The 18,159-nt window shown below is 46.7% G+C and overlaps 1 protein-coding gene across 2 annotated transcripts in view; it reads left to right on the top strand.

Moving 5' to 3' along the window:
* The window catches only part of LDLRAD3 (low density lipoprotein receptor class A domain containing 3), a 256,617-nt gene that overhangs the window by 100,910 nt on the left and 137,548 nt on the right, over positions 1-18,159 (top strand). For both annotated transcript variants that reach the window (XM_060157730.1, XM_060157729.1), the window contains exon 3: positions 17,806-17,931. In XM_060157730.1, the coding sequence (XP_060013713.1) occupies positions 17,806-17,931 (126 nt within the window). The remainder of the gene's footprint in view (positions 1-17,805; positions 17,932-18,159) is intronic.

The following is an 18,159-nucleotide window of genomic DNA, read 5'->3' as shown; positions in this document are numbered from 1 at the left end:
TCTGTTGTGTCTGGTTTGTGCCTCTTCGGCCGTCTGCAGTCTGACCTTTGCATCCGCCACAGGAGTAAATTTGCTCTGGGCAAGATGACCAGGAAGCTCCTAGTTGCCGGATCCAGCAGGTGTCAACATCGGATCCTCCCTGACCTCCGAGCAGCGAGCGGCGTTCAACATCATCATTGACCGCGTCCTCCACTCCCCTCCTTTGCTCACTGGGGTTCCACCCCCTGTCTCCTGGCTGCCCTTCTCCCTTGCAGAGAGCCGCTCAGTCTGCTTCTCTGCACCATCATTCACCTGAAAATGAATCCCTTCCTTCCCATCTCATACATCCTCCCTTGGTGATCTCATTCACTCCCATAAACTGGTGATGCCCAAATATTTATTTCCTGAATGATGTTTTTAAAACCGCACATCAGGTCACGTTACTGCTCTCTGACTTAAAATGGGAGGCAGAGGACTCTGGAGCCGCCAGCCTGGGCTCAGACCCTGGTCCGGCCACTTGCCAGCCAAGGAATCTTGTGCAGGTCGTTGAACTTGCTTAGCTGCAGTTTTCCTATCTGGAGGCTGGGATAAAGGGCCTCTTGGAGGGGGAGTACCCAGTTACACTGTGAGCGCTCCCTGATGCTGCTTTGAGTCTGCTTTCATCGTTAGGAATAAGGAATGTGAATAATACCAGCAGCCTCCAGCAGTTCCCAGATCGCCCGTGGAATCAAGTGAGACTCTGAAGTGTCTCTGGCCTGACCCTTCCTGCCCTCCTACACTCCTCCCCACCTCCCTTCTCACACCCCTGTGCCTTTGCACATGCTCTTCCCTTCACAGCCTTGGAGCCCCCAAGGAGCTCCCCCGGGAGCGAAGGGCCGTGCTTTCCTTCCTGCTTCTGCCCAGTCTCAGGGGTTCCTCTGATGCATGAGACCTCCTGTACTGACCGGACTTGCTTGTATGTCTGTGTCCTCATCAGACCCTTTCAGTCACGGCTGCATCCCTGGCATTGGGTACGGCCGACACTCGCCATGGCCTGTGATGCTCATTGTAGAATGAATGAGTGTTCGAGTGACAGTGAAATCAAGAGCAGGCCCCGTGGCGTGGAGGGCAAACCCTCAGAGTGTGTGAGATTATCTTACCTCGTTATGGACAAAAACTTAGAAGTCACCCTTGGGGCCCCTCTTTTACCAGCGGCCCCGTCTCCCTAACCTAGTCTATCAGCAAGCCCTGTCAGCTCTGCCTCTAAAGCGGTGGATCTCAACCAGGGTGATTTTGAACCCCAGGGTCGATGTCTTGGGGGTGTTTTTGGTTGTCACAACTGGGATTGCTCCTGGCATCTGGTGGGTGGAGGTCAGGGATGCTGTGAGACATCCGACAGTGCAGAGGACAGCACCCCCTGCAAAAAATTCTCCAGCCCAAATGTCAACAGTGCCGAGGTTGAGACATCCTGGTCTAGAAGCTTCTGGTTCTGTTCACGGCTCTCCATCTTCCCCACTCCCACAGTAGCCCGAGGCACTCCTGTCACCCCTAGGGTGGTCCTCCTGCCTTGGCCTTCACAGCCTCAATCCATTTTCCACCAGGCAGCTGGGTGATCATTTACAAAGATACATCAAATAAGATCACTCCCCTGTGACACTTCCCATCACACTTGGAATCAAACCCCAACCCCTTAGCCAGGCTGGGGAAGCCCTCCCTGACCTGGCTCCTGCTTCCTCCCACTCATTGCACCTCCGTCCCCGCAGCACTCTGCCCCGGCTCCACCCTTCTGACCTTCTTCCGGTTCCGGGTTCTTTTCCGGTCTTCGGGGTATCCTTGAGAAGTTCTCTCTGCCTCGGCCGCTCTGTGGCTTCTTCTTGTCATTGAGACGTCACTGTAATTGCTTCTGCCTCAGATATTCCTTTCCTGATGACCCCAACGACCCAGGCAGTCACTCCTATCACACTGCCTTACATCTTCCTATAGCACCATCTGGTTTTGCTGTTTGTTTGTTAGAGCTCCCCTGCCTGGTGTAGGGCTGCGTCCATCCGTGCTTAGAACAACGCCTGGCACATAATCAGGTATCGATAAACTGAGATGGGAGTAGGAACAATAGTAATAGCTTATACAGAGGAGCTTAAGAATTGCTCTAAGGGATTTACGTTGAATCCCCACATCATCTCCATTTTATAGGTGAGGAAACTGAGGCACCAGAAATTTATGTAACTGGTGAAAGATCTTGTAGCTAGAAAGTGGCCCAGCTGGGATTTGAACTTAAGGAGTCTGACTCCAGAATCTTAATCACTCTTCATCACTCCACCACACTGCTTGTTGAGGAAATGAATGTGGAATAAGGATGATGCATTCACACCCATTCTTCCTGAGTGCGTGATGGTAGGGCAGCCTTTGCAGGACTGGAATTTTGTCTTATCTGGCCTCGGGTGTTGTGACTGTCTCATTTTTGTGACTCACTGATGTCTGGGTTATGAGGAGAGAGCACCCAAAATCTCTTTTCTCATGAATGGTTAGCTTTTAATGTTCTGGACCCTTCTCTCCACACTCACCACCGATCTTGTTTCCTTCATTGTTTTGGCCACTAGGAAACTCATACTAAAATTTGAGCCCTGTTGCTCATAATTGTATGATACTTTATGGAACGCGTTCTGTCTATTACCTTCTTTTCTTCTGTTTTCCTCCACAATATCCCATTTTCCTCATTTTTAACTGATTTCCTTTCCTAAGCCAACTCAATCTAAGAATTGAGATGGAGCAAAAACAAACAAACATATGTGGAAAGCGTTTCCCTGGACAAGTTACTTAGTCTGCCTGATTCTCAGTGTTCTCTGTACAGTGTTGGTAATCATTCCTGCCTCATGTTTTTTGGTGGAGTGGAGCTGGAGTAAAGTCCACGAAAGCCCAGGGCACACAGTAAGCATTTAGTGTTATTTTCTTATCTTCTTCCCTCACTTATGAGGGAATCTCGTGCTGGTCCCTGGCCTAGCGGAGGTGATGGAAGGCACTGAGTGGTTTAATCTGTCTTATCAAGTCACTCCTTTCCACTACTAACTGGTGGGCTCCATTACAGAGATGCACAGCAAATGACAGGCTATTAGCTTGTCCTGTTTTTGGTGGCTGTTTCCACTACAGTAAATTGGTTTTTGAGCGGCAGAAAGATATTAGGTCTAGTAGGTGGAAGAGACTCCACCACTGTGCAGTGGGCTTGTATATAAAGTCTAGCCTGACAAATAGAAAGCATTTACTGGAAAGAAAATGAGTCAGGTTCCCAGGAACTTTTTATTACTATGGAAACAGGGTATTTAGCCAGTCCTGCTTTGGCTGGTGTATACTATAGTAGTGAGGAATGTCAACTGTTATGTCTCAATGGCTTATTAGCTCATAAAATGTCCCAGTTTACATACTAATTGTTGCTGGAGAAAATAACCCTATTTTATTTTATTTATTTCTTTCTAACATCTTTATTGGAATATAATTGCTTTACAATGGTGTGTAAGTTTCTGCTTTATAACAAAGTGAATCAGCTATACATATACACATATCCCCATGTCTCCTTCCTCTTGCGTCTCCCTCCCACCCTCCCTATCCCACCCCTCTAGGTCACAAAGCACCAAGCTGATCTCCCTGTGCTACGCGGCTGCTTCCCACTAGCTATCTGTTTTACATTTGGTAGTGTATACAAGTCCATGCCACTCTCTCACTTCGCCCCAGTTTACCCTTCCCCCTCCGCGTGTCCTCAAGTCCATTCTCTACGTCTGAGTCTTTATTCCTGTCCTGCCCCTAGGTTCTTCATAACCATTTATTTTTAACCCTATTTTAAAATGACCCAGTCACCCATTTCTTGGTACTAAGCCACTTTGGGGCTTTAACAAAAAACAGTAATTATAGTAATGAAAGCCCTTAACCTTACTGGTGCCAGGCAGCTTCTCACTGAATCCTCACAACCACATTGTAAGGTCATTTCATCATCCCATTTTACAGATGAGGGAGTTAAAGTCCAGGATAATGCCCAAGGTCACGGTTCTGGGAAGGGGTGGAACCAGGATGTGGATCCAGGTCTGATTCCTAATCCTTTATCCTTTACTATTAGTATAGGGTTTTTTCTTTCTTTAAATCAGAAGAGGCAAAAATTCAAGAGTATTGACCTTTGCCTAGCATAGGGGTCTTCCACCTTGAAACTATTGACGTTTGGGGGCCAGATAATTATTTATTTGTTGGGAGGGCTGTCCTGTGTATTTTAGGATGTTTAGCAGCGTCCCTGCTCTGCCTACTAGATGCCTGTAGTACTCATCTCCCCCTGGTCCATCTCCCCCAGTATTGCCACACGTTGCCTGGGGAGCAGAGCAGAAGAGCCAGGGAGGAATTTGGCCAATTTCGTACCTTCCTGGAAAAGAGCAACTCTTCCATCTCTGATGTCACCAACCCTCCTAGATTTCAGGAGTTCTTAGGAAGTTTTGTTTCTTTATTTAGTGGTATTCAGAGAGCTGTGCCACTCATTGCCAAGATCTAATTTTAGAACATTTTCATCGCCCCCAGAAGAAACCTTCTGTTATTGATTTCTAATTTCATTCCATTGTGACTGGACAGCGCGCGTGGTATGATTTCACTCCTGTTAAGTGTAGTGAGGTGTGTTCTGTGGCCTCACAGTTGGGATTCCCTGGAGGATGTTTCATGTGCCCCTGAGGAGAAGTGTGTTCTGCGTTGTCGGGTGGAGAGTTCTGTGGTGAAGTCTGAGGTCTCAGTGTATTCAGTGTCGTTCGTGCCTCCTGTTTCCTTGTTGATCCTCAGTATTGTTATTCTATCCATTCTTGAAAATGGGGTATTGAAAGTCTCCAACTCTTATTATTTAAACGTCTGTTTCTCCTTTCAATTCTGTCAGGTCTTTTTTTTTGGCAGTACGCGGGCCTCTCACCGCTGTGGCCTCTCCCGTTGCGGAGCACAGGCTCCGGACGCCCGGGCTCAGCGGCCATGGCTCACGGGCGCAGCCGCTCCGCGGCATGTGGGATCTTCCCGGAACGGGGCATGAACCCGTGTCCCCTGCATCGGCAGGCGGACTCTCAACCACTGCGCCACCAGGGAAGCCCTGTCAGTTCTTGTTTCATGTATTTTGCGGCTCTGTTTTTAGGTGCATATATTATGTCTTCCTGATAGTTTGACCATTTCTTTGTCTTTAGGAACATTTTTTGTCTTAAATTCTATTTATTTGTCTGATATGAGTATTGTCACTCCAGCTCTCTTGATTTGGGGTCGTTTTGTTTTTTAAACCCTCCTGGATTATTCTAATGTGCAGTCAGGATTGAGTGTCCCTGCTCTTTGAAGATAAATTAGAAGCTGAGGATTGATGTTTTGTCTTTAAAGTCAGCCCAGGGCTACCAAGAGATGATATCCATGGGATTATGTGATTCCTCTGACTGGTGTTGAAAGCATCATAGAAACCTCTGGATGCCTCGGTGAAAACCTTTCCTGGAGCAAGATTTGTGGTGGGTTAAGTACTGTTATTTTGGAAACAGTTGTTTTCAGGTTACCTCATGACAGAGGTCAGCCTGTCAGAGCAGCTAGAGGCCACCTCTCTGTCTGTGCCCTGTTGACACCACCCAACAAAGGGTTACGCCTGCCTTCTCTGAATAAAAGTCCTGTTATCTGTGGGTATCACCGTGTTTAATCCTCACATCATAGGCCTTGCTCTGGGGCTCTCTGCAGGTGCTGTAGCAACAATTAAGGAGACAGACTCTGAGTTCCAAGGTTGCTCTGTAGCTGTGGATATGTGGGGAGAGGAGGGGCAAGTAAGAAGGACTGTCAGGCATTTCTTGGAAGCTAATCAGAAATGAGCTTTCTCTTCACAAGTCTGAAGGTAAAGCATATGCACAGAAATGAGGGTGTTTTAAGAAGGGAAACCTCACAGTTTGTCAGGGGCCCAGAGAGCAGGCAAGGGTGAAGGCTCTGAAAAGTAAAACCTTCTTTAGGCAAAGATGACCCTCATCGCCCAGCAAGATGGAAGGTGGTGTAGAATGGATTCTTCATTATTCGTTTTTATTCAGACTGAAAACTATCTTTGATTCTCCCATCCCCTGACTTTTTTTTTCCTTTTTACATTTTCTTTTCATTTCTTAGGAGTTGTCCCTTGGATATCACCTTTCATAGAGCTGCTGATGCCTTTTTTGAAGTATTCTTTTTAAGGTGGAAACCATTCTGTTCTATCTGTGTCTGTTCCCACATCTGTTCTTAATCCCAGGGACTCCGATCCCTTGTCAGGAAGGTTTTCTTCCAAGCACTGAAAGGCCTCTGGAGGCTAAGTTATCTGACCCACATTTATTTATTACCATTTTAGAGGGTTTTTTCCTCTCAACATTTGTCTCTAGGAGAATCAGTTGGGGATGTCTTGGTTTCCTGCTTATATGTCCTCTGGAATTTGCATTCCAGTACCTAAGCACACAAACAAATGTACCTTCACACACATATGTACGTGCGTTACACATAGCCAGAATAAGTAACCTGAATAAACCTTAAGGTTATAAAATAATGTCCTAATCCCCAACTTGCTAACTTGTTTTCCATTTTACTGTCATTTTAAATAAGATTATTTAAACGGCAGTGGCAGGCACTTTGAATCCCCTGATCACTTATAGTGACTTTTTCCCCTAAAAGCCCAAAGAATATTGTAGACTTGGCTCTCTTTCGTTCTTCCAGGGCTTTTTGGGAGTGAGGAGGATATTTCCTTGACTTACAGAGCCTCGTAATATCCTTGTGAGTCCATAAAAATTTTCTTTATAAAAAACAAATCTCACATGCCACTTTTTTTATAGATGTCTGCTGGCTCCCAGGATAAGTGTCCAAACTCCTGCCTGTCTCTCTTTCAGCCTTACCTTCTGCCACATTCTGTGTTCTGCATACCCTAACTTCTCCCAGGTCTCTGTATAAACCACACGCTGTCACAGTTCACATCATTCATTTTGCCTGGAATGCCTTTCCTTTTGTTTTTCAGCCACACACTTCTCCTGATTCTTCATACCCAAATAAAATAGCACTGCGTTGTACCGTGTGCCCTGGTCTCCCAGGCTGCATGGGCTGTGCTCTTTTTTAAAGTTTGTCTCGCACTCTGGCCATCCCCCACGTATTTTTTTTTTTATTAAAATGTAGTTGATTCACAATGTTTCAGGTGTACAGCAAAGTGATTCAGTTATATGTATATATGTATGTATATTCTTTTTCAGATTCTTTTCCCTTATAGGTTATTATAAGATATTGGAATATAGTTCCCCGTGCCTTATAGTAGGTCTTCGTTGTTTATCTGTTTTATATATAGTGTGGTGTGTGTCCATCACCCACATATTGATTGAGCATGCGCTGCTGGGCAGAAACTGTTTGAAAATAATAATAGTAACTAATAACTTTAATAATAATAACTAATACTGTGTGATAATACTCTATAATACTATCTAACACTAAATACTATATACTACCGTATTTATAGTATAATATCAAATAGTAGTAGCTAATATGTAATATATATGATAGTAGCTAGTACAGTATGAACTATCATAGGTAATAGTGGGTTTCAGAGAAAGTCCTAAGCAATTATTATCTTGTCTCATTTAATCCCCAGAGCAAACCAACAAGGGAGGTACTGTTCATATCACCGTTTCCTGCTAAGGAAATGGAGGCACAGAGAGGTGAAGTAACTTTCAGTACATCACATAGCCAGTAAGTGGTCCCAAAGCACTTGGTTCAGTATTTGAACCCAGGCAGGCTGACATGCAACCCTGCATTAACTATATAATAGAGTGTTGAAAGGTAAATGTTTATACAGCTTATATAGTTCTTGTATCTTATTGCAATTATCCATTTATTGTCCTTTTTTCCCCTTCCTCTGGGCCTGGTGTCCCTTAGTGGGGCTTCTTGCGAGCAGAAGTTATGTTAACCCCACACTCGGTCCTGTGTGTGCTGTAAAGAGACTCTGAGAAGTAACGTTAATGGAACCAGTAACTGAAGAGTAAGGCCTGGGGCACAGTGGTTAAGAATCCGCCTGCCAATGCAGGGGACACGGGTTCGAGCCCTGGTCCAGGAAGATCCCACATGCTGCGGAGCAACTAAGCCCGTGTGCCACAACTACTGAGCCTGTGCTCTAGAGCCCACGAGCCACAACTACTGAGCCCGTGTGCCACAACTACTGAAGCCCGTGCACCTAGAGCCTGTGCTCTGCAACAAGAGAAGCCACCACAATGAGAAGCCCGCGCTCTGCAACAAAGAGTAACTCCTGCTTGCCGCAACTAGAGAAAGCCCATGCACAGCCACGAAGACCCAACGCAGCCAAAATAAATAAATTGATTTATTTAAAAAAAAAATTGAAAATCTTAAAAAAAAGCCAAAACAGTAAGGCCTTAGATAGCATAAACATTTCATTGGTTTCCACTTCATTTTTCTCAGGACCGTCCATATATGTGAAGAAGAGCAGTTTGTAGAACTGTGAATCGTGTTGGGGACAGGAGAATATTACCGGATTCCTACTAGATGTCAAACATTATGCTGTATTCTCTGCATGTAAAATCTCACGTTGAAGTCTGTGCTGTCTTTATGCCCCCTTTACAGATGGGGATACTGAGGCCAGTGGAGTTTAAGTGACTTGTCCAAGGTCTCAGCTGTCATGTGGCAGAACTGGGGTAGAAACCCAGTGGAAATGTTCTCTACCCGAAACCCTTCTTACCTCTTAGCCCAAAGGCTCTAGGCCTCCTATTCTTATTATAAAAGAGGAGATGTTTAGAAAGAATTTTCTGCTTGAATTTTCTCGCAGAGCTGTTTCAACTAGATGCCTTCTTTCTATATTTATATTCCAGTTAGCATGTGGTCTTTTGCTCTCTTCACTCCCCAGTGTGTATCTCTGAAACAGCCAAGATGACATTTTCAGAATCATACACTGCAATATTTGATCAGTGAACTGGTGGAGTCCACTCCCGTAGTCATGTGGAGGTGAACTGCTGGAACAGGCAAAGGGCTTTTTTGCTCAAGCAAAAATAATGAATTTGCAGAGGCTTGGATTCCCAGGCCTGGATTTGGCTTGCCGGGCTGTTTGTCATCTGCATTTGGACCACAATGAAAGGCCTGTTTCTTTCCCTCCCAGACTTCTTAGAGAATCCAGGGATATGCTGCTTTTTAAAAAGTCTGTTATTTTTATAAGGCTCTTTTTGCTTTCTTGCCCCCAACCATGAAGTCATCTTTGACTTTTAAAAGGAACCAGTTTGACTTTTTACAAAATGAACCAGGGGACTGACTACAGTAGCAATTTCAGATCCGTTATGTTCTGTAAAGTTTTTAGCCAGTGATGGCCGCATGTGATATTCACTTTGGGGGTCGGGGATGTGCACGATGATTCAAATTATGTGAATTTTATAATTTGATGTTTTTTCTAATTTATACTTTAATTCCCACAACTTTAATATGAGTGGAATGCTACCTAGCTCGTAGCACATTTCTTATGAGAAATAGGGTTTTACATTTTTTTAATTAAAGAAACGATACTGGGTACTTTTACTGATACGAGAAGCAAGTTCATACTGACCCCCTTGCATTTCTTCCATTACCACATTGTTCCCGCCTCCAGGCCTTTGCACATGCTGTTCCCTCTGCTTGGAACAGCCTTCTCTCCGCAATCCCACCAGCACCGAAGGTTCATCCATGGCATAGCTGTCTCGTTTGTATCCTCGTTCTTTGAGGTATGACAGAGTTGGTGGATTAATATTAGTGGAATGAATAACTAAATGAGCAAGGCCTCAGACTGCCTAAGCGTCCATTGATTTGCACCTGAGCTATGTGTATGGCGTCTCTGCTGAGGCTAACTTTCCTTTGAGAAGGCTTTTCTGACATCAGCCTCCTCCCCAATTTGAGATGAGGTGTACTCTAGCTCCCCCATCAGAGCACTCATGGCACTGCATGCAGAGGCTCCTTTATCAGCCTGCGTCCTCCCTATCAGTTAGGGAGCGCGGTTGAATCACCACACAACTGACTCGGGGCCTGACAGATAGTAGGATGCTCAGAAATATTTTGTTCTTTGCCAAGAAGGGGCAGTAAAACAAATGTTGGCCCCTTGAACCCTATTTTGTACTGTGCACAGGTAAAGTGTAAATCCTTAAAAAGTGGACAGACCCGGTTAAGAGTTTTAGTTTTAAAAGGGTCTGATTGCTGGGACAGCAACCATTTGAATATGAGCCCACAGCTTTTTACGTAAAGCTGAGTTATTTTGTATCTTGCACACGATCGGAGGAAGAACAGAGAAACTGTTGAAATAGGGAAAGAGCATGGAGAGGCCTGTGGTTTTGTTGTGGGTATTCTTCTCGTGGTAAGTACACCATCTGGGATGGGTTAGACTTGACTCGAGGGAATGATGGTCAGAGCAGGTCCCACACTGGCCCTGTAGCCAGAATTCTTGGAGTGGCAGCTGGTCTGTGCAGTGGCAACATCAGGAACAAAGGAATGATGAGGTCCCTTACTCTCTGGGCATAGACATAGGTGGAATCTGCCCAAGAAGGGTGTTCACACTTTAATGTTCATTGGAATTCACCGTGGGCTTAATAAAGATGCAGATTCCCCTAGGGGAGCGGCCCAGGAGTCTGCATTTTACAAGCATCCCTGGGGATTCTGCTGTAGGTGGATCACTGGCCTGCCCTTCATGAAACAGTGCTTTACAAGATGGGAAATTCTGGAGAAATATTGGTAAGCGGGACGGTCCGTGGAGCGAGAAACTGTCGTTTGTCAGGTCCCTTAGACAGAGGGGAGAGTGCAGTCTGGGAAAGTCAGCTCAAGGAGCAGCTCCCGGAAGGAGGGACACTTTGCATTAGCCCGTGATTATTGTACCCCAGGGAAACCAGCTCCAGCCAAGGCTGATGCTCTGCGCCCAGTGCCAACTTAGAAAGAGAAAAAAAGAGTCATGGTTTCCTTGACTGGATAGGAATGTCGCCTACTCTGTGAAGTAATGAAATACACATGTAAAAATGAAGAGAGACAGAGACAGATGGAGCATAATAGAGCACCAGCAGCAGTGAAGGACCAAAGGAACACACACGCAGAGGAACCGGGGGGTGTTCTCAGCCTGCTTCTAGGAACGTCATCACCAGCAGGGGAGAATCAGCCCTCCTCGGACCGTCCTGGGCTGGAGGCTTTTCCGTAGTCATCTGTGGCCAGAAGACAGTACCACTTCCTCAGGAAGGAGGCACTTGATGATCAAAAAGATGCCAAAATAGCAAATATGCATATCCTTTGACCTAGCTGTTTTATCTTAAAGAGATTTTGTTCAAGTGGGGAAAATAATGTATGCATCTGCACGTGCATCGTTTATTGAAAACATCCCAAATGTCCATCAGTAATGGGACTTGTAGGTACATAAGATGCAGTAAAGTTACCCTTAGCTATTAAAAGTGATGGTATGGGGCTTCCCTGACGGTGCAGTGGCTGACAGCCCGCCTGCCGATGCAGGGGACACGGGTTCGTGCCCCGGTCTGGGAGGATCCCACATGCCGCGGAGCAGCTGGGCGCGTGAGCCATGGCCGCTGAGCCTGCGCGTCCGGAGCCTGTGCTCCGCAACAGGAGAGGCCACACAGTGAGAGGCCCGCGTACCGCAAAAAAAAAAAAAAAAAAGTGATGGTATGGACCTGTAGTTATCGACATGAAAAGTTGTCACAGTATATGGTTAAGTGACAAAAGCCGGTTTCAGAATAGCATAGTATTTTATTCAGGTGCATTTAAGCAAAACTGTATGCCTAGATTTCTATTTATTAATTCAGTTAGTAATTATTGAGTAACCTATGTACCAGGCACTTTTCAGGGTATTGGAGGTAGAGCAACAAACAAGATCATGGTCCTCTGCCACTTGGAAGTGAAGTGCTTGGAACCAGCAGCATCGTCATTGCCTGGGAGTGTGTTAGGAATGCAGAATCCCAGGCTCCATTCTAGACCTACTGCATTTTAACGTGGTCCTAGGGCTGTCCGTTCGCATGCTATAGTTTGAGGGACCGTGCTTCTGGAGCATGTTGACCAAAATGGCCCCAGTGGATTTCCCTGGGTGGCGGCAACGTGGGGTAATTTTTGCATTGCCTGTGTCCGTTTCTCATCGTTGGAATTTTTCACGGTGCGCTATGTCTTGAGTTTACAGAGCAAGGATGCTAATTTGGCAGAGTAGCCGGAGGCTCCTGCTTCTGGTTCTGTGGGCTGTCTCGGGCACACACGGGCAGGATCCTGGAGCAGGAATCAGAGGGGAGCAGGAGGTAGAAGTTGTGACCGTGGCTCCTTTGGGCCATCCCAGAGGTCTGCAAGAGAGACCCTGAATCCCTGCGGCTGTGGCTGGAGCTGTTGCTGCAGGCTGAGAGATGCCGCAGGTCTGATGAGCTGAGCTCCTGGCTGTTCTGCCTGAGCAGGGAGGCTCTGGCGTTCAGACTCTGTCCAGCTCTTTTGTGTCAACACTATGGGAGAGTCTGGACCAGCAGCTGTCGATGGCAGACCTGCGCTGAGGTATCTGTCATCCTCCAGGCCCAGTGGGCAACCCTGTGCCCTGCCTGAGCAGATTGGGAGGAACAGGCATGCTGCCTGGTGAAGAGCATTTCTGTCCAAGGCTTGGGAAGTTCTGACCATGCAGACAGGGGGTCTGAGCCCTTTCCTTGGGGTCTCTCTTGAATCTGGTCCCTGATGAGGGGTTTGGCAGGATGTGACCCTATAGCACTCCACCTAAAGCATAGGTGTAGTTGAAAGAGGGTAGACGCAGGGGCATGAGGACTGGATTACAGACCAGTCTGACCCTAAATTAACTAAGTGACTTTGGGCAAGTCCCAAATTACCTCCTCGGGCCTCAGTTTTTCATCTGTGAGTCCTGAGACTCAGTTATTGAGTGAAGCTGTGTGGCCTACCTGCTGGGCCCCAGATGTTATGCGTAGGAAGATGGGGTCTTTGTTATGAGGGCATCACAACCTGGTGACACGGGAACATCTCTTGGTTCCGCTCTCATTCTGACATGATCCCCAAATGCTGCTCTGAGGGCTTTGGCCTTCCTGCGTTTTTGTTTAGGGCGATAGTGAGTAGAGGTTATTGCAGATTTATGTCCTTGCTGGTTAAAAAAAAAAAAAAAAAAGTCGACAATTGTGTTAGTCCTTCCTCCACTCCCATCTAGTTTTAAAAAATGTTTTATTTTACTGATCCGTGAAATCCAGAACTGTGGCATTCGGGCTCTAAAAGGAAGGGGAGGACTCAGATCAGGAAATAAACCAACCCCCAGGAGAGCCCTGAGCCCTGTCTCGCTGCTGGTGAGAGCTGCTGCTTTGAAAAGTTCACGGAGCAGGTCCTTGAAGAGCGGTGGATTCAAGTGCTCAGTGGGATGGAGTCGCCCTGCCTGCCTTTGTCAGGGCAGTTTTAGACTCAGAGTTGGTCTTCTGCTTCTGCCAGGGGCTGCTGAGTTTCATGCTGGAATCTCCCCTTCGTGGAAATTGCGGCGGGCTGGGGGCAATCCAGACTTTGTCCGGGAAGCCCCCCGGGGCCCACGGGGGCTCGTGCAGACAGGGAGCTGCTTGCCAGCGGTGGGCTTCTCTCTGAGCCTCTGCCAGGCGCTCAGCAGGCCGTCTGTGATCTGCCCCACCGTTGCCTGAGCAGGTGTGTGCTGGTGCAGATGTAAATCATAACAGGACAGGCTGCCCGACAGAGACGGCAGCTGAGCATCCCCGGCAAGGCAGGGAGTCTCGTTAGTGATTCCTGAAGAGGGTGCAGGGCCGAGGCCAAAGAGCTGGTCAATTGAATGGTAGCTGATGCATTTATAATTACCCTTATTCTCTTTCCTCTTTCTTTGTCTCATAAAGTCCAGTCCTTGGAGCTGGGCTGGGCCTTAGAAGTGTCGAAGGAGGCAGTAGAGTAGGTGAGTCAAGAAGTGAAGTGTGAGCCTTGACTCTTTTTCAGCTGTGTCAGGCGCCTTCACTTCTGGACCTGTTATCTTTGCTGTAAAATGGGTTTTTGGGAGGAGGAAATGAGATGATATCTGTAAAATAGAGCACGATGCTCAGCCCATGCTAAGCATTCAGTGAGTGCTAGCTGTGATTACCCAGCCCCACTCTCGCCTTTTATGGGCTAATTTGTGTATTCGGCAGTATTGATTAGGTACCGTGGTAGGCACCACACAGTTGCAGCTCCTTCAAGAATGGTGAATGAAAGTATTCAAGTGAGTGTGTGTGCATCAAAGCTCTGCACAAAGCCAGTGACATCTATCCTAGGAAGGAAAAGAAAGAAACAGTAAGGGCTAGAGTGCCTGAGGGTAGGGAGCGAGGTTTCTACTGTAGAGAGTGCACTGCTTAAGGAGACCTCAATAAAGTAGCGGAGTGAACCATGCCGACCTCTGGGAGAAAGACAGTCCAAGCAGAGGGAACCACAGGCTGCAAAGGTCCCGAGGCAGGACTGTGCCTGATGGGCTTGAGGAGGAGCTGGGAGGCCAGTGTTAGCCAGAGCACGGAGAGTAGGTAGGCATGAAATTAGAGGGGCTCCGCCGGAGTGGCACGATGCTGTGATGGCGGCTGTGGGCTTTTCTAAAGTGTTGGGAGGGCAGAGACGTTTTGAATGGAGGAGTGACGCGTTGAGTTTACAGGGAAACGCTCTCAGGTTAGATGTCAAAGCCTATAGGTAGCTTTTCTGCCCTGAGCCCTGAAAGGGTGACGGGAGCAAGGATGCCCGGTCCTCTGCTTTGAGCATCCATCCCTGGCTCTTACCTGTGACAGTTATTGCCATGGCGTCTGCTTACTGGGGACTTTCTATTTCCTACATCTCTTCTGTGTTTATTAATTGGACTTCTTCTCCCTCATTTATGTATTTATTCAACAATTATGGGTCCAACAGATCTCTGGGTTACAATCCAATACTACTGTTGTTCGTTTTGTTGCTCAAATTGTTCTAGCTTTGGCCGTTGGGAGCCCCTGCAGGTTGACTCCTGTGTCCTATGGACATGCCTCCATCGTATTTTAAGCACTTCTTCACTTTCTGGCAACACAAGACACTCCAGGTTCATCTTGTATTTTCCCCCAGGAATGAGCCACTTCTCCAGGGAGCCCTGGTTCTCTTTATTGGATCATAGAATTTAGAAACCAGGATCTAGGCGCTGGCTGTGCTTATTGCTATTGGGGTGTACTGCTTCTAGTCTTTCTTAGCAGATGAGCTAGGAAATGTATGTACGTACACTAACCCATGCACACACACAGATCTGTATTTCTATCTGTCGATCTATCCATCCATCCATCCATCTATCCATCTATCTGTGTTTACAAATCTTGAGTTCATATTGATGCCTTCAATTCCAGTCCAAAGCCTCGGGGTTCATTTTCATCTTCTCACTCTCTTTATTTGTGATTTCTTCCTCTGATAGTGAGAAACCTTGCTCTTATTATCTGTAATATACTTACCTATTTGTTCAACCCTAGTACTACACAAAAGGCAGTTTCAGAATTGCTGATTCATACCCCTGTGAGAAACAAATATAACTAGAGTACTTGTGAACAGTTCTTTTTTTCTTTAGCCTTATAGAATCCAGGCAAAATAATGTTTACCAGAGTTACGTGGGCTACTTCTTTTCTTCCCCACCTCCTTCAGTGTGGTGCTGTTATTCATCTGTAAGTTATGTTCATTTGTTGCTGTTTATATTTCATTCTGAGCCCTGCCCCCAACACACACATGCACACGCACATGGGTTTGATTTTAATTGTTTACATTTTGGGTATGTGAAATATTATCATGGTTCTAAGAGTCAGAGCTATACAAATAGAGTCAGAGAAGTGCGCACCCTTCTCATCCCTGCTACCTTGTTCCATTCGCATTTCCCTATTCTTTCCAACCTTTTCTTACCCACCCCCTGTAGGTAACCAGTCTCTTTGGTTTCTGGTTTATCCTTCCTATATTTCTTTTGCATAGATGAACAAGTACATGTATGTTTTCTTAGATCCCCTTCTTTTGCTATATGGAGGGGTAAAGTACGGTAGATACTCTTTTGCACTTTGCTTTTTTTGCTTAACAGTATGTCCTGGAGATCACTTCCTATCAGTTCATGGAGATCTTCCATAATGAGCTTTTTAAACTTGGGTAATCAGAAAAAGAAATTTAGCAGCCCAAGGATCAATTTTAAAGTTCTATAAGCCTAGTGATGTGATGATGATGATGATAAGTAGCATAAGTTTTACCATTAATTGAGCATCTACTGTATGCCATGCTCTGTGCCAAGCATTTTATATAGATTATCACACTGAATCCTTCCCTGGGCCATATGAGATAGATATTACCTCCAGTTTACCAATGAGGAAACTGAGGCTCAGTTGTATTTAGAAACTTGCCCAAGGTCATAAAGATTAGAGCCACAATTTGAACACAGGACACTCTCTCCCAAGTTTGTGCATTGTGAAGAGCACACCAGCACCATTAGAGTACTTTCAGGTTAAAACAAAGCCATGTGGGTTTTTTAAATCTAGCCACGTCCCAGGCTTAAAATCCCTGTTGATAGTGTATCAGCTGTTCCCAAAGTTGGCACGTTATACTGATGACAAGAATATGAAGGTAATCTACTGCCTGTTCGTTCCAAAGAAATAACCCCTTCCTTCTTGAGGACCATGGGTCCTGCCTCTAAGACAGGAGACAAAAGGGATGCTAGGTGGGGCCTGCTACCTGGGATACAGCAATAGATCCCATCACACCTTAGAATCACAAGCCAGAGCCGCCAGCACCATTAACAGGAAAGTACATTACCCCACAGGGCTGTTTGGTTAGCAGGACATCAATCAAGCTTGAGTTACAGCAGTTCTGTTAAAAGTCTTTGTATAGCAGGAGTGGAAGAAGGGTTTCTCTGAGCAGGGTTCTGGCTTCTGTTGTGAGAAGTGACAGCCTCTGGCAGAGAGGCAGTACAGTTGAGCGTGGCTTCTGGACTCTGAGTACTGGGGGCCTCACCCCAGCACCATGTTTTCTAGCCGTGTAACCCTGGGCAAGTCACTTTACCTCTTCAGAGCGTTTCTGTGAAATGAGGAAAAGAAGCACACCCGTCTTTGTCAGGGGTTCCCAAGACCACCTTCAGTTTCAGTGATTTACTAGAAGGAATCGTAGAACTCAGCATACAGTCATACCCACAGCTATGATTGATTACAGTGAAAGGATACAAAGCAAAACGAACAGAGGGAAGAGGTGACGGAGTGAAGTCAGAGGAAAACAAGTCCAGGCTTCCAGAGTCCTTGCCCAGTGCAGTCACACAGGAGGCCCTTCATTCCCCCAGCAACAAATGTGACATAACGTGTGAAATGCTTTCTCCCAGGGAAGCTCATTAGAGGCTCAGTGCCCAGGGTTTTTACTGAGAGCTGGTCATGCAGGCACCCTCTGCCCAACATGTACCCAAATCCCAAACTCTCAGAAGAAAGGCAGGTGTTCAGCATAAATGCACTGTTTGCATGGATAGTTTGGGCACAGTGAGCCGTCCTCAGGAGGGAATGATGCAGACCTTCCCGACATCCAATTTCCCAGATGCCAGCCAGGCGAGGGCCAACTTTGCAAGCAAGGCTTCCTAAGGATGGCGGCCTCAGGCCTCTTGAGCCCTGCTGGTGTGGAGGCTGGGTTTGGCCTATTTGGGACCTTGGTGGCAGTGGATGAGCCACTCCCTTCCTGGAGGATGACACATGTGGGCTTCTAGTCTGGCTGGGTATTGGAGGTGGGTGCTGGTGGTAAGAAACTTTGGGCACTTCAAGGTAGATGTAAAAGGCCCCAGTTGCACACTCTGAGTCAGCGGGATGGGTATGTGGTGGTCAGAAAACTTACCCTCCTGACGTCTCGTTGTTTGTCTCGTTTGTCCTCCTGCAGCCAAGGCTAAATCGAAATGTGGCCCGACCTTCTTCCCCTGCACCAGCGGCATCCACTGCATCATTGGCCGCTTCCGGTGTAACGGGTTTGAGGATTGTCCCGACGGCAGCGACGAAGAGAACTGCAGTAAGTACCGGGGCCTGCGTACCACGCTCCCCTGTTCATTCCCACCAGCGGACCTTCCATCCTGGCTGCTCTCATCTGTGTGCCTCTTACACCCCCAGGCTTGGGCCTTTTCTCTATTTGTTACTATTTGTTACTGCTTACTGGAATCTATTTGTTACTGCTTACTTCTTGTGTGATTGTGTAGATGCTCAGCTACCATTTATCAGGGCCTTTGCTAAGTACACTGGG

This window comes from Lagenorhynchus albirostris, chromosome 9 (genome assembly GCF_949774975.1).
Source record: "Lagenorhynchus albirostris chromosome 9, mLagAlb1.1, whole genome shotgun sequence".
NCBI lineage: Eukaryota > Metazoa > Chordata > Mammalia > Artiodactyla > Delphinidae > Lagenorhynchus > Lagenorhynchus albirostris.
Note: the sequence above shows the minus strand (reverse complement) of the source record. Positions and strands in the feature narration are given on the sequence as shown.